Genomic DNA, 15,657 nt, shown 5'->3' with positions numbered 1-15,657 from the left:
CAGATTGGGAACACCATTGTTCTGCAAGTCAGAAAGCAGAAAAGACTGCACAATGTTAGTGGTGGTGTCAGGTCAAAGAACACAGAGAGGCAAAGCAACATTTCTAGTGCAAAATAACTAAATCCTGCACCCCTTACCAGAGAGGAGGAAGGTAAGAATGGAAGGCTCAAGGTGAGGAGGTAATCACATACTACTCCTGAGCAAAGGAACTGTCTAAAATCCCCAGAACCCTTTCTTAGCAAAGACTCACCTGTTTGGTACCCTCGGGGCACTTCACTTCCCCTGGGACTGTGAAAGGTACACTGGACCTGTTCCAGCATGTGAAACAACCAGATAGGGCAAAATAAAGTCAGTGCACATGCCTTGTTTTCAGAGAATTGTTTAATATTTCAAAGAACTGTAGTACAGTTCAGCTTAAGTATTTCCTACCAAAATTAAAGCACTTGCATTTCTGAGAAACATTCTAAACAAAGGAATGCTTCTCGGAGTGAAATGCTCTCTCATTTTTTCAAGCATAAGTGTCAAATTTCTACTAAGTCTTAGAAGCAGCAGGCTGTCCAGGCTCTCCCATAACTATGGCTTTGTGTGCAGATGAAGGAGGTGATACATTTTGTCACTTTTGAGCAGTTTATTACATAAAGGTCACATAACTCTATTTGCCTACTTTGTACACAATTGTCTAGTCTCACGCACAGTGGCTTCCAAGTTCTTCCTAGTAGTACTGGCAAGCACCAAGAAATTCTGAAATAGAATATCAAGTGCCTTAATTAAGTTCAAATCAGGACCTTGGTAGATGGATCTTGCACCCAGTTATCAGGAATGTACAAATGTCTTTATTCAAAAAATACAAAATAAATTATCTGTAGGCATGGACAATGACTGTAAACAATTACACGTGTGTTAAATGAAATCCGGTAACTGATGGTTACAGTGATTCTTTTCAACACCAGCCTCACTTCAGTCACTATCCATCCTCTCACACTGATAGCTCAAGTTTTTAAAGTCAGAACTGTCAGTCTTCAACAGCACAGCTCATGATGTATCCCTCTACCCCAGGAATTAGAACATGCCACCTCCCATTCCTCCACCCATCCCACCCATTCCTCCCATTGCCGGCTCCTTTTCTTCTTTAGGAACTTCAGTCACCACTGCTTCTGCTGTTGATAGGAGAGATGCAACACCTGCAGCATCCATCAAAGCAGTTCTCACAACCTAAAAATAAGCAAGAAACTACTTAAGATCTGCTGACCATCACAGGAGGTGGGAGGAAGCAAAGCTGAGAATTAAGACCTTTAGGTTACCTTAGTTGGGTCTATAATTCCTTTTTCTACCATATTTACAAAGTCCCCAAGCATTGCATCATAGCCAACTTCTGATGGGCTCTGCAGGATTTTTTCAACTATCAATGATCCTTCAACACCAGCATTCTTTGCAATAGTCATTGCCGGGATTCTCAGTGTTCTCTTGATTATTTCGATGCCTGCAAGAAACAGGATAGTTGGAGCTCCATGTACAAACACCACTCCCACTGCCAAGGAATGCCCTACTGCTGGAGCTCAATATGAAGAGAAAACCCTCCAAGCAAGCACATAAACTATTTTTGTCAGTTCCAGGAGGAAAGATTCTCTGCTACTTGACACTTGCCAACAAATTAGGCCTCTGAAGGATATTCATGCACATTTTAGTTTTTACTCCCACAGAAAAAAATAAGAAGTATTATTATTCTTTATATTTATGTGTAACATGACACAAAGCCTTTTTCCATTTGATATGCCACATAGTCTCTTGAGCATTAGTAGATTTTGTCTAGCTGCAAAGACTTTAACAGCCAGCTCCCAACTCTAAACATTTGCCACTCTGTGCTGGGATACTGCTACTGGGTTTTACACCAGCCAGTCAGCAATGCAGTGAAAAAGCTTCTTCCCACTCAAAAGTGGAGACCACCCCACCAAAGAAATGTGATGTTCCTAAGATCAAGTAACTCAAACCTCACTCAAAGCCACCTGATAAAGCCTCAGGACAGGAGAAAACGTGCTTCTATCACTTCCACACACATCTTCAAGTCATTTGCTTACCAATTTTCTGATCCTCATTGGCTGGAGTTAAGGCATCTAAGGCTGGGATGCAGCGCAGCAGGGCACAGCCACCACCTGGGACGATGCCTTCCTCCACGGCCGCACGGGTGGCGTTCAGGGCGTCGGTGACCCTGTCCTTCTTCTCGTTCACCTCAACATCGCTCGTTCCACCCACCTGCAGCAGCAAGCCACACGTCAAGGTCTGCACAAGGAGCCCAGGTGGGACAGCACTGCTGCCACCAAATTAAGCAGCCAATGCCTAAGAAGTGCCAGAAAGCCAACCCACCCTCTCCCATACTGGCAAGTCTTCTTCTGTACCTCAGCACTCAAGAAGCCTAAGCTTTAGTTCATCATGATTTTACCAAGTTCTTAATACCTTCAATACTGCTACTCCATCAGAGAGTTTGGCCAATCGCTCATTCAGTTTCTCTTTTTCGTATTCACTGGTGGTAACCTCTAGCTGTTCGATTATTTCTTGAATGCGTTTTTCAATCTGAGTCTTTTCACCCTTCCCCTTAAGGAGCATGGTGTCATCTTTTGTCACAATGACCTCTCCAACTTTACCAAAGTCATGAGGCTGAATATCTTCCACATTAAGGTTCAAACCTTCTTCTCCAAACACCTGAAAGAAATTGTGTGAAAATCTGGAATTCACAAGCTCCCCACATATCAGGTTTTTTTATCTACAAGTATGTGAACACATACAGCAGGCTAATGGTGCAAAATAACCACATCACTGCAGTTCCACCCTCTGGATGAAGAACCTCTTACTGATATCCAACTAAACCTCCCCTGACACAGTTTCATGGTGTTTCCTTCAATCCTGTCACGGGTCACCTCCTTATATTTTGAGAAGTTACAGATATTGACATGTCACTGACGTAGGAACAGTTTGCTGGTTGGTTACTTTGTGCTGTTCATTTCCTTAAACGTGAGGTTTTATTTCAACAGCCTTCTCTGGGTCCCAATATCATGCTATGATTTTGAAGTGCATATTAAAAAAGGGCAGCACAAAGGGACATTAATCAGGGCATCAACTATATGCAAAATTTAGTAGCAAGAAAATTAATTCAGTCAATTCCAAACACTTTAAATAATAATATTTGCCACATCTGAGTCCAGGCAATTGTTTGTAGAGGCAACAATGATCTTGGAAGTTCCTCCCTCCCCTCTGAAACCTAAATCCTGCAAGGAAATACTCATGTGACTTCAGTCAGTTACAAGGACATATGGTTGGCCAGGATTGCATTACACAGCAATTATCAGTGTCTGCATTTTAAAAAACGGGAAGTTTCAAACATCAGTTACTGTTATATTTTTGAAAGAAAGACTACAGCCTGCAACCCACCAAATACAAGCTGAGGACCTAAAAATGCACAGTATTTCCCTTCTTAAAAAGCATTAACATTCCTTGGAGCAAAAAGCCACTTAAAACATCATTACTTACAGCACCACCAGTAGCAATTGCCATGTCCTTAAGTTGGTTTTTCCTGTTGTCACCAAAACCTGGTGCTTTTACAGCAACAACCTGAAGGCCAACCTTCAGTCTAAAGGCAAAAATTCAGAGAATGAGTCTAATTAGTGAATCAAATTATTTCACTGCAGCTCTAGCATTCAAGCAAATGAGACCATCACAAACTGAGGTGGTTTTTCCTCAAAAAGATAGTTAGGACACAACTGAAGTTCTGCCTGAGTTGATATAAAGCATGGTGGTGTTAGAAACTGCTGTTTCTTTGGCACAGATAAGAGAACAAGCAGCCTTACACCACAGAAAAAAAATGGATTTTAAGTCTCACCTGTTTAAGACTAGAGTACTGAGGGCTTCTCCATCAACATCTTCAGCAATGATGACCAAAGGTTTGCGGTTGGCATTGGCAATTTCAAGAGCTGGAACTATGGACTGTACACTAGAGATTTTCTTTTCGCTGATTAAAACATAAGCGTCCTGGAATTCACATTTCTGCCCTGCAGAAACAACATGCATTATCTGAATAATTTCATTACAAAAACATATCAAGCATTCTTTTAACTTAAGCAGGTGCTTTGGAACAATGATTACACTTTCCAACTGCATAAAAAAAAAGACAATTTGTTTTCTCCAAGACTCCACTCTCAATTCTCCATTGTTCTGCTGTGTTGCAAGGCCAGTGTTCCCAGGAACACTTTGCAGAGAAGAAAAAGGAATCCCCAACATGCCAAGCTTTTACCAAGTTCCAAGTTTTCTGATGGGGAAGGACCCCTTGATCTATTTGCTGTGGTGCACAGCAGAAGGGACTGTAAAGCCTTGAACAGGTGCCATTATTTCTGACTGACACAAGCCACTGGAAGGTGTTTGACATGACTTATTGTTAACTCACCTTTAGTTGTGTTAATAAAATATGGAGAGATGTAGCCTCTGTCAAATTTCATACCCTCAATGATTTCCAGTTCATCATTTAGAGTTTTTCCATCCTGTTTAGATGCAAGAAAGTCTGTATTAAAATCTCCCATTTGCTACCAAAAGCACAGGTACAGTTTTAGCACATCATGCACAACAGATTGAAAGGCTCTGGATCCCACATCAGTTTCCATATGCTTCTCTCCAAAACAGAAGAATGTAAAAGGGAACAGTGATCAAACTCCGATCTAAAGGAGCTGGGGAGGAATTATGGAATGTGAGCTGCAGCAGCAGCATCACATGCGACAAAAGCCAGCCCTAACAGAAGAGACAGTCACTTGGCTAGTTCTTACCTTGACAGTGATCACACCCTTTCGTCCAACTTTTTTCATTGCATCAGAGATTATATTGCCAATTTCCTGATCTCCATTTGCTGATATTGTGGCGACCTGAAAGAATAAGACATTTAGTCTTATTTTCCAATGCAAGGTGTTTCCTCATGATAAAAAGAAATCAGAATAACGCTGTGCAACGCTGACATTTCTGACAAGGCAGGGCAGCAGAGTGCAGCACACTCACAGCAGGAGCCAGGAACTCTGTCAGAAGGGCTCAGGCCCTTGGGGCAGAGCCAGATTCCCTGCACTGGGCTCACACCCAGGCCATCTCAGGCACAGGGACAAACCACCCAGGACCACCAACACACCTGAACCTGATTTCTCACAGCAGATCTGCCACACCCTCAGTACTCTCCCATCACTTCCATGCACAAGAGAGCTTTGCTCCCAGCAATTCTTCCCAAGTACACACATTTATGTTTTACAACCATACTTTGGAATTAAACTTGAAGATGAAAAAAATCTGCGTACATCTGAACTAGCTTCTAGCAATGCAACTGAAGATTATTTCTAACAAATAAAGTACCCAGTGTCAACATGCACAACCTAACTCCACAAAACTTCTTCTGAGAAACAGCTGCCTAAATTTGTCTTACATTTTATTGTGTGGTTTTTTTTCTTACCTGTGCAATTTCTTCGGGAGTTGTAACAGGTTTCGACAGTTTCTTCAGTTCAGCTGTGATGGCATCCACTGCCAGCATCACCCCTGAGGACAAACAGGGCACTTGTGAGCGAACAAAGCAAAGCACAGAGCACAGAAAACACAAACCAAGCGCCCACCCACCAAAAAACAGGTTTCCTTTCAAACTGAAGTCCATTCTGCAAAAATGCATTGTTTGCATATTCACAGCCAAACAGTTCTTGTTCCATACTGTCATTTGTGTATGCAGTGATGGGTTTTGGAAATTGGTGTGAGATACTGTCATGATTGAAATTTGTAACAGATTTGTTTATATGGCTATTAATGCAGAAATGGCTTTAACTGGAGTTCACTTAAATAAGTTGACTGCATGTAAAATAGTACAATGATTAAACAAATTAATGATTGTTCAGAGTCCACAGTATAAAAAAACCAATTGTATTCTCTAAACATCATATAACCCTTTATGGTGACTCTTCAAACAGAAAACAAGTCAAATTTAGGATATGAAAAACAAAAGACAGCGATCAAATATTAAAAACAACAGAAAAAAGTTACCCCTCCTGATTTCTACTGGATTGGCTCCTTTGCTGATCTTCTCAAAGCCTTCCTTGGCAATAGCTCGTGCAAGGACTGTTGCAGTAGTGGTACCGTCTCCTGCTTCTTCGTTGGTATTGTTGGCAACATCTTGAACTAGCTTGGCTCCTATGTTTTTGTATTTGTCTTTCAAGTCAATTGCCTTTGCTACTGTCACACCATCTTTTGTCACTTTGGGACTTCCCCAGCTTTGTTCAATAATAACTGTTCTTCCCTAGGGGGACAAAAACCAAATTCTAAATCCAAGCTAATCCAAAGCAAGTTACTCTCAAGAGCTCAACTGAAAATTTTGAACAGTCACAGCTTACACGGGGCATTCAGCTGGGACTTCTCAAACACTTACTTTAATACTAAAGTTCTCCTAAACCAGAAAAATGGTTCAAAAGCTTTATGTTTCCACAGAATGACACTCCATTCTTCAGCCATAATGCTTAATACCTGCTATTAAGTAACACTGACTGTAGAGAAAAAACTGAAGAGATTCTCTCTAATGCTAATATTTTACCCCAAAATTAAAAGTACAGCAATTCAAATAACCAAATTTTCAAAATTTTAATCACATCACAATAAACATTCTTTGTGATTAAAAAACAAGTAATACAAAGCTCAATTTGTTGCATATGCTGTAAGGAAAAAAAAAAAGCAGACTTGCAAACCTTAATAGTGATTAGCAAAGACAACTGAGAATACTTCAAATTTGTGTTCATGTGTTACAGTAATTTCTCAAGCACTTCAAGTTACCAAGCTTTTCTCATCTTAGCTCTCGCCTGAATCCAACTAACAAGCCGGAGCATTGTATCTAACAGGCAGAGCTAACACAGGAACCAACAGCTGTCCCAGTCATGTTCCAGTCGGAGCTGGAGGCAGCAGAAACTCGAGCCACCTCTGGTTTAGTGCTGCCCTGAAACTCCTCTGCTATCCTGGCAGCTGGAGCTGCTGGAAGAGGGAAGGGAGCCCCAGCTCAGCAGTGTCCCTCCCAGCCAGCCCTGCACAAGTGCCCTCACTGGGTCTGTCAGGTCCTGCTCCGAGCTGACCCCGCCGGCTCCTGCCAGAGCCCAGGGTGGGGATCAGGAGCCAGGCAAGGATTCAGTGCAGCACCCAGCGCTGCGTGCCCTGTGCCCCTCCCCTGCTCGGAGCCCACACACATCTGCCTCAAAACCGAACCAGCTCTGGCTGCCTGCCAGGCACGAGGCCTCGCTGCTCCTGAAGCACAGCACCCCAGCAGCTACAAGGAAAGGTTCTGCTTCAGTTACTCAGGCTGAACCAGGGGAAGAACTCATTGAAATTTACCTCTGTGCCACGGAATAGTTATGATAAAATAATAAATTATCTTATTTGACCTGCCCATCTAAATATAAATGTGATTCAAGTATAAGAAAACTCCTCTGTGGAGGAGCATGCTACCAGTAGGTACATTTTTCATATAACGTCTCCTAGTTTGCTTAATTCTGTTTTGTATTTGATATAGTCTTATTCTTAATGGTTGGTTTATAGCTCTGAGAAGAGGAGCACAACAAAACCTAGATAACAAATCACATGAAAGGGCTTGCTCTTTTAGAAGCAAAAACACCTGTCTGTGTTCCTGAAGAAGAGAACAAACACCACCAGTAACTGCACAGGCATTTAGGAATGGTCTGGCTCCCACACAAACCAGTTCTGTTCAACATACTGGAGCACTACCAAAAGATTGTGTGAGACTGCAAACTGGGCTCCTTAAAATGTAGAGCAGTGCCAAAGGAGGTTTCCTCACCAGTGATGTTTCTTAAAAATGCCAGAAGCAGACTCAGGCACTGCAGCACAACCCCTCAATTTTTACAATACATGAAGAACAGCATAATGAACAAAAATCCCCTAAGGTTACACTACGTTACATCAGCAACTGCCCTTTAGCCAGTGGATTAGAACTGTGCTTCGGCATTCAGAAAGCAGCCTGATCCAAAAAAACAAGAGTTAAATTAACCAACTACACTTAAACTTTGTTCCTTCATGGAAGCAGTCACGGCTTCCTGACATAATTGATCCTTCATCTGCTCAGCTTTATGGCACTTTTGCCTTTGAATGAAAGTGGTAGAGCACTAAAAATGGGCAGAAAATACATGAAATAATGTTACAGAGGACAAGCAATCCTCAGAAGAACTACCATGCACATGCTATTATAGGGAACAAATATTCACATAACCCCCAAGAAAATCCATGTCTCTTCCTCAAAAAGAGGAATCTCATTTCAAGCCCTACTGCACATTGCATGACTATGCAGAATACCACAGCTGGTTTTCCAAGAGACCCAGATCTCCTTTACAGGACAGAATATAGGGTAATAAATGCAATACCACAAAATTGTACTTAGGCTGGTAATACTCACCAGACAATTGAAAACTCAACATCACACTTTGGCTATTTTTAAAAGCTTATTAATATTTAAAAGGTAAACCAATATAAAATTTTAATTTGTTAAACAAACAAAACAAGCATCATAAAAAAGTCCAACCAAGCCACCCACACGCTGATTAACCTACCCCACGACACAGACAGTTACATTATCTACTGCACTGTTACAGGTTATCAACTGAGCTGGTAACACATTATGCACAACTCCTTAACCTTCAAACTGTTTAGACGAATATAATGTACCTTTCACAAGATTCCAAGCAATTTTACTTTGTTACTTCAAAAAGCACGTGCACTATTGTCCCACTTTTGGTGGACATGAGACTACAGCTGCTTGCAGGAGCCCCATTCCCCTACCCTTTCGCGTTGCAGGTCTGCAAATACAATCGTGCAGCTTCACCGAGAGAAACTCAACAACTGTTCTCTGTTACAGTTATTTTCAGCCAGGTCTAACATAAAGGCCAAATCTTCCATTACCTTTGGCCCCATGGTGACAGCTACAGCATCTGCTAAAAGATCTACTCCTTGCAGCATCAGAGCTCTCGCGTCTGCTCCGAATTTCACATCTTTTGCATAGGCTCGTGTCAGATGTGGGGCGAGGGATCTGGACACTGGTCTTATCTGACGGAGTACTGTAGATAAGCGGAGCATGTCTAAAATATTAAAAGAAAGGTAGAGAAAAACAAAAGCATTATGGCTTTGCACAGCTACTTCTGCAGGAAAAGAGGGGTAAGAGATTCAGGAAGTAAAGCAGGCACGATGAATCTTTAGTTTCTCGAGTGGCTGAAATCGCGACACACAAGTAACTGCGGGTACCGGGCCGGGTGTCCCCGATGCTCCCGCCGAGCCCCGCGCGGCCTGCAGCACGTCCGATCCCTCCCGCCCGGAGCGGGGCAGGGCGCGGCGAGGGCAGCGCGGAGCGCCCGCGGCTCCATGTGCTCGGCGCGGGGCCGCGCCCGCCCGCGGCCGCAGCGGCAGCTCGGGTACGGCTCCCGCAGCCCGCTACGCCACCAAGGGCGGACAGGAGAGCGACAAGGCCGCGGCCGCCACCCGGGCCCGCAGGAGCCCCCGCGCCGGGCAGGGCCCCGCGGGCACATGGCCGCCGCACCAGGACACGCGCAGCAAGGTCAGCGCCGCCCGCCCCCCGCCGCCGCCGCCCGGCCCGCCGCGCCACCCCCGGCCCGCAGGAGGCGCGGGGCCCGCTCCCGCCGCCCGGGCGCACAGCCCGCATCGCGGCCGCCCCCCGCTCCCGCCGCCCGGGCCCGGCCGCTCCCGGCGCGCGGCCCCCGCGGGAAGCGCGGCCGAAGGAGCGGGGGCCCCGTGCCCCTCCCAAGCCGGGCAGGGCGGCGCGGGCCCGGCGCGCCGGGCGCGTTCCCGCTCACCTGCGGCAGCGCGGGAGCAGCACCGCGGCTCTGCGGACTCGGGGCACGTCTGGCGCGGCGGCGGCGGGCGGCGCTCGGCACTCACCGCCTCGGCCCCGCCCCCGCGCCGCCGCCGGCCCATGTGCGGCTCCGGCCGCCCGGCCCCGGAACCAGCATGGCCTCCGCGCCCGCCCACAGCCCGCATGCCGCGCTGGGCCGCGGGCTACAACAGCGCATGCGCCAAGGGCTCGTAGCATGAACTATTCATGTTCCCGGGCCCGCCGATTCCAGAACCTTCTGGAACGCTCATGCCCGCCGCGGGTCAGAGGTGAGCTGACCTCACTTCCGTGCGGGGCCCGGCCCGGGGCGCCGCGGGAGCTGCGCGGCGGGCCCGCCGTGCCGCCGGGGCGCAGCCGTTCCCGGGGCTGAGAGGGGGCCGCAGAGGTCGGAAAAAAACGGCGGCTCTGAACGTCCCCGGGGCCGGGGGTCGGGTCTGCTCCGCCCCGGGGCGGGGCGCCGGTCGCGCATGCGCCCGCCGTGACCTTCCTCACGTGTGTGCTGGCGGCGGCGCGGTCACTCGGTGCGGGCGGCGCGGGAGCAGCATGGTGAGTGCCGGGGCCCCGCCGCGCCGCCTGCCCATCGCTGCTGTGGCCCGGGCCGCCCCGCCCCGCGTGTCTGGCGCCGCGGGGACAGACGGCCCGCGGGGCCCCGCGGCGGCCCCGCTCTCCCCGCGGTTGGGTCGCTGCCGGGGCCCCCGAGCAGCCGCGGCCGCGCACGGCTGCGCTCGGTCCCCGCGGGCAGCGCTGGGTCGCGGGGAGGCGCGGGGAAGGTGGAGCCGGGGTGGCGGCGCCGCAAGGTCACGCAGTCCGGGGGGCAGAGGCGACTCCCCGGCAGGCGCGGGGGCTGCGGCCGGGACGTGGCGGGAGGTTTGCCGGGGCTGGCTGCCTTTGGCTGCGCAGACACTCGAGCTCAGGGTTCCTCCCCGCCGCAGTAACGGGAGCAGCCCCGTGACAGCAGCGCCGCAGGGCAGGGCCGCACAGGCCACGGCGGGTCTCTGCGGAGATGGAAACCTGTGCCACGCTCCAGAGCTCTCCTTCTGTACGTTTAGTGAAATTTTTTATAGGGAAGAAGGAGAGTTTGACTGAGTTGCCCTTGTTCTTGCAGTGATACTTGGTTCTTGTGATGATAATAACGTAAAGAATTAAAACTTGGTGTAAAATGTTCATGATCATTAGTCTGGCAGCTTTATTTTTGGTAAACGTAAAACAGCTCTTAAAAAGGAGGGTCAGCGATATTATTTTCACAGAATGAAACGTACAGAACTGGCAGCCTTTTCCCTTGGTTAGCTTTCATCCCTGTGCTGCTGACAGCAGTCAAATACATCTTCTATGAGCTGCCTTTTGTTCGCGCTCTGCCTGTGGCTCTGCTTTCTGCCACTTCTCAAGTGTGTGTGGATACCGGTGAGTGCCAGCAAAGGGACACGGGTGCCAGGCCCTTCTGGCTCTTTCTGAGTGTGGCCTCTGTGTACCTGCCTAGTGGAGCACTAGCTCCATGTGACTTGGCAAGTGGCCATATCTTTCCTTCTAAATCAAAGCAAGTTCCTTCTTCCTGACCCCCGTGCTTTTGGATAAATGCATTTGCTGGCATTTATCTGGCCTATGGGAATTTGACTGCCGATTCTGGAATGCAGACAGGTAGCAGTAGGTAGTTGTAAAAAAACCCCAAAACTAAGCCAGATATGAGAGGAAAACCCAACAGCTTAATAAAAACCCCTCAACTTGACTCTGCTTAAACAGAAGCAGATACCAAAGCAATTGAGCTAGAAGGGTGCCTAGCTTCTCATTTTCAGGTTCTTGACCTAAACTTTCTTTTAATTTTTTCTGAATCTCTTTGTAGAAGTTGGGATAAGTAACAGCACTGTGTTCAGGCTGCAGATTCTCACCTATTTTTTTGAAAGCACCTGAGAAAAGCTGACAATGGGGCACCTGGTTAGACTTGTGCTTCTTTAATGTAAACCCTTTCACAAGTGTAGATGTAGCTCTCCCAAGGAGTCCTTAATCTCCATTAGATCTGGTTGTGAACTGGAGAAATGCGGTTCATATAATCAATAATTATGTTCGCCAAGCTATAGCAACTAAGGGTTTGGTGTTAAAAGCCTAGAGGCCTTTCCAGACAGAGGAGTCTGCTCTGTCCGAGGGCGGTTTATTCCCCAGCTGGAGTACATCTTCCTACGGCCGAATTGTCAGGATTTCCCAGCATCTGCCTGTGCCTTCAGGAGTTTCTGATGCAGTCAGAGCTGGTACTTGTTTGCTGCTATTAAAGAAGTGCTTAGCAGTTGTCTTACACTATTCATCTCTCTCAAAGGAGGAATCACTATGTGTTGGATTTTTAAAACTCCTTTTAATTGCAGTTTTTGTTGTAATGGTGCTCTTACTAATGTACAATTACTTCCACAGGCAGGAAAAGCATTTAGGAAATTTCTTCCCCTCTTTGATCGTGTGCTGGTTGAGCGATGTGCGGCTGAGACAGTAACCAAAGGAGGAATCATGATACCAGAAAAATCCCAAGGGAAGGTACTACAAGCAACAGTAGTAGCAGTTGGATCTGGAGGCAGAGGAAAGGTAATCACCCTGAAGCATTCCATTTGGTAGAACCAGTAATGGTGTGGTGGTCACTGGAATGTTGCCGTGAGAGTGGGATGGTTGTTGTGCAAAAGTGGTAATGGATGACTGTGATGGCTAAAATTGCAAGTGGGGATTTAAAAGCAGGTAGAAATCTCAAGTTGTCCTGAAATGAATTCCAGCATTCCTTTCATCATTTGTAAAATGGAGTGGAGTTTCTTTTGTAGACAGTGTTTTATGTGATACCATATTTCATCACATCTCAGCCAAAACCTTGAGGGACCAGTAGACTTCTTTGTTAAAATTACTACGTGCCCAAATGTCTGTGACTTGTGAGCAGGGTGGAACCCCAAAATGTGGTATTGGCTGCCTTGTGCTGTGCAAAATATCATTATCGATAAGGATTAGGCTTCTTGGACTAAAGAAAGTCAGCAATCAAAAGAAATAATTGTTGAATAACTGTTTGTTAATTTTGCACATTGGATATGCATATGCCAATAAGAGTTCACAGAAATGCCAGTGCCTGGGTGCTCCCACATCAGAAGGGCTGGTTCCCCACCAGAGCAGTGTTCAGTCAGTAGCAACACTGGAAAACAGGTTAAATTTCAGCTTGGGCACATTGCCTTGGCCTTCCTTTACCGTGAGTCCCTCTATACGTCCCAGGCTGGTTTGTGTCAGGATCTGATTTTTAATGGTTTATATTGTGAAAGGGTGATAATGTTTGACTAATGTGTTAATGTTTTATTTATAATACAAAAATTTAATTAAATTTCATCAGGTGTTCCTAAACAAGTGAATTGATGGCAACAGTGACAAGTTGATCAAAGTTACAGAAATTACTTGGAGAAATTATCCTTGGTTATAGAATATGGAAATGGACTTTGTCCCTTGATTTTACAAGGGGGTTTCATGGTTCATTAAGTGAAGTCCTATTCAGTGTGTCAAGCAAAGACCTCACGCTTGTATTAACAGTCAAAACTAAATGCAGAGTTGTGATTTCCTGAATGTTTCTGTACACAGATGGATTGTGGTAGTTTGGAGGTATTCTATCACAGAAAAGTAAGGATTTTTTTTTTTTCTTTTTCCAGAATGGCGAGATTCAGCCAGTGAGTGTAAAAGTTGGTGAAAAGGTTTTGCTCCCAGAATATGGTGGAACTAAGATCGTACTGGAAGATAAGGTAGGTTTCCCAACTTTGTGAGTGCAAATCGGAATGGTTCCTGAAATGCCAGTGATAAATACTGTGGTTACTTGGTGGTGTTTGCACCATTCACACAAGAAGACAGCATTCACACAACACAAGGGAGGGAGCAGCTGGATCCAGCCACCCTCTGGTAGCTGTGCTACTGCTACTTCAGCCCTTGCATAAAAGGAAGCAACCATGGGATCCTCTGACCTGACCTTTGCTGGGTGGGCAAAATGTTCCATATGTCAAGTACATATTAGAGAGAATCCAAAAAGGCTTAGGAATTCCTGGGGGCATCCTTGTTTTTGGTACAGAAAGCTTGCAGAATTGTTTTCTAACCGTTCTTGTGCTTTCCCACTGCTAGAAGTAACTTGATAGCTCTCCAAAGATTATCTTAGGAACAAAAAGAACTTTTTCAAGACTAGCTCTACATGTTGACTTCTTGGTTAGCTCACTTTTGATTTTATTCTTAATGACTGCAATTAATGCTGACTCAGAACAAGACAGTATTTACAAAACAAGAAAAATATTTACATGAGAGAAGCTAACGGTTCTTTTCTTTACAGGACTACTACTTGTTTAGAGATGGTGACATTCTTGGGAAATATGTGGACTAAACCTGTTGCAGTATCAGTCATCCATTCCACTAAAATGCTGAAATTTTTCTTTCATCATGTAAATAATGTCCTTTATTTTATAATAAACAGGCATTGAGTCTTTGAAATAACTTGTGATCTCACTGTAATGATGGAACACAAATAAAAATATGTACAGTCAGAAACCAGTTGCTCTTGCTTGAGTTCCATTGAACAGTGAAATTTGGATGACCGCCAACCAGCCTTAATTCCAAACAGCATCATTTTATATCCTTATCTCTGTACTGAGATTGTAAAGGTCTTTACAATAAACTTATAAAACTATTCTGCTTCTGTCTCAGTTTCTGCTGCTGCTCAGTGAAACTGAGTCTCAATTGTAATGAGCTCTCTGTAACATTCAATGGTAGTAATATGTTATTTTCACCAAGTTTGTATGAAATGAGCTTAAAAGGGTTACCAGACAGATGCAATCTTGCTGAGGACTTGTATCCAGCTCCCTTGCACATTGGACTCCAGTGTGCGATAGCATGGGTTCTTCTAAGTCCTGTATGAAGACCCTGAAATACTGAAATGTTAAGGCACACAAACAGCCTGTCCCCCAGCAGGTGGAAGGAGCTTGCTATTAGTCATGTCTGTGCTGTAACAGGATCATGCTGATCTTAAATGAAATTTCTTTACTGATTACCACACTATCACACCCAGATCTTGAGTTTTCCCTTTGACGAATTATATTTCATTTACCCTTAACACACCATTCTTAAATAGCAAGACACTGACTTAGGTAATGCTGAAGCTGAATTAATGCTGAATTAAATTTGCATATTCCTAGCCACCTTCTCTTGCCTTGACAAGGATTCAGGGTTGTGCATGAGGAGCACCCAAATCTGCACTGTTCCTGTGGAGGCTTTCAAAACTGAGGTGCACAGAGGGATCTAGTGCAGCCTAAGAACAGACAGTGCCTTAAATTGCTTTTTGGGTAGTCTTAGCGAAGTCAGTCAGTCCCTGACTTACTGCTGCTGAAACTTCATTGGCTGGAATTAAACTGCACTTCTTTCCTATTCTAGTCCTGCTGATAAGAACTCGGCAGTGCTAGATATCTTATAATGCTTATTCCAGAGGTAACAGTAAGTGACTCTTAACAAAATATTTGTCAGAACTCCATTCATGTGCTGCAGGGGACTCAAGCTCTGTCAGTTTGAAACACAATGTATTTTCTACCAGCACAAAGTCCCTCCCATCAGCTGCACAGCACAGAGGTCAGCTGGAGCCATGTTTTTCCATAGATCCCATTGACCACCAGCACAAGCTGCATTTGCCAGGCTTGGCTGCAATGTCTTTTGTTCCCCTTTGCTGTGGGGTGCTTGCTCTTGGCTGGTTACCTCTGCTTACTCTGGAGCTGAAGACAAACCAGGGACTGCTCCAG

General features: G+C 45.7%; 2 protein-coding genes across 2 annotated transcripts; one reads left to right on the top strand and one right to left on the bottom strand.

Annotated features, from left to right (window-relative positions):
* Window positions 1-810: 810 nt before the first annotated feature.
* HSPD1 (heat shock protein family D (Hsp60) member 1) lies at window positions 811-9,957 on the bottom strand. Its single transcript, XM_021555458.2, has 12 exons — window positions 9,855-9,957; window positions 8,950-9,125; window positions 6,046-6,298; window positions 5,471-5,553; window positions 4,806-4,901; window positions 4,433-4,526; window positions 3,872-4,040; window positions 3,523-3,622; window positions 2,452-2,697; window positions 2,076-2,250; window positions 1,302-1,480; window positions 811-1,212 (listed from the first exon to the last, which is right to left on the bottom strand). The coding sequence occupies exons 2-12, from the start codon at window positions 9,121-9,123 to the stop codon at window positions 1,060-1,062; spliced, it is 1,722 nt and encodes a 573-aa protein (XP_021411133.1). The 5' UTR covers window positions 9,124-9,125; window positions 9,855-9,957; the 3' UTR covers window positions 811-1,059.
* Window positions 9,958-10,190: 233 nt separating this feature from the next.
* HSPE1 (heat shock protein family E (Hsp10) member 1) lies at window positions 10,191-14,419 on the top strand. The gene is made up of 4 exons (XM_021555417.3): window positions 10,191-10,438; window positions 12,290-12,454; window positions 13,543-13,632; window positions 14,205-14,419. Exons 1-4 carry the CDS (start codon window positions 10,436-10,438, stop codon window positions 14,253-14,255), a joined length of 309 nt encoding a protein of 102 aa, XP_021411092.1. The 5' UTR covers window positions 10,191-10,435; the 3' UTR covers window positions 14,256-14,419.
* The last annotated feature ends 1,238 nt before the right edge of the window (window positions 14,420-15,657 follow it).

Source organism: Lonchura striata, chromosome 8 (assembly GCF_046129695.1).
Source record: "Lonchura striata isolate bLonStr1 chromosome 8, bLonStr1.mat, whole genome shotgun sequence".
Lineage (NCBI taxonomy): Eukaryota > Metazoa > Chordata > Aves > Passeriformes > Estrildidae > Lonchura > Lonchura striata.
The sequence above is the reverse complement of the archived record's forward strand: the minus strand, read 5'-3'. Positions and strand labels throughout refer to the sequence as shown.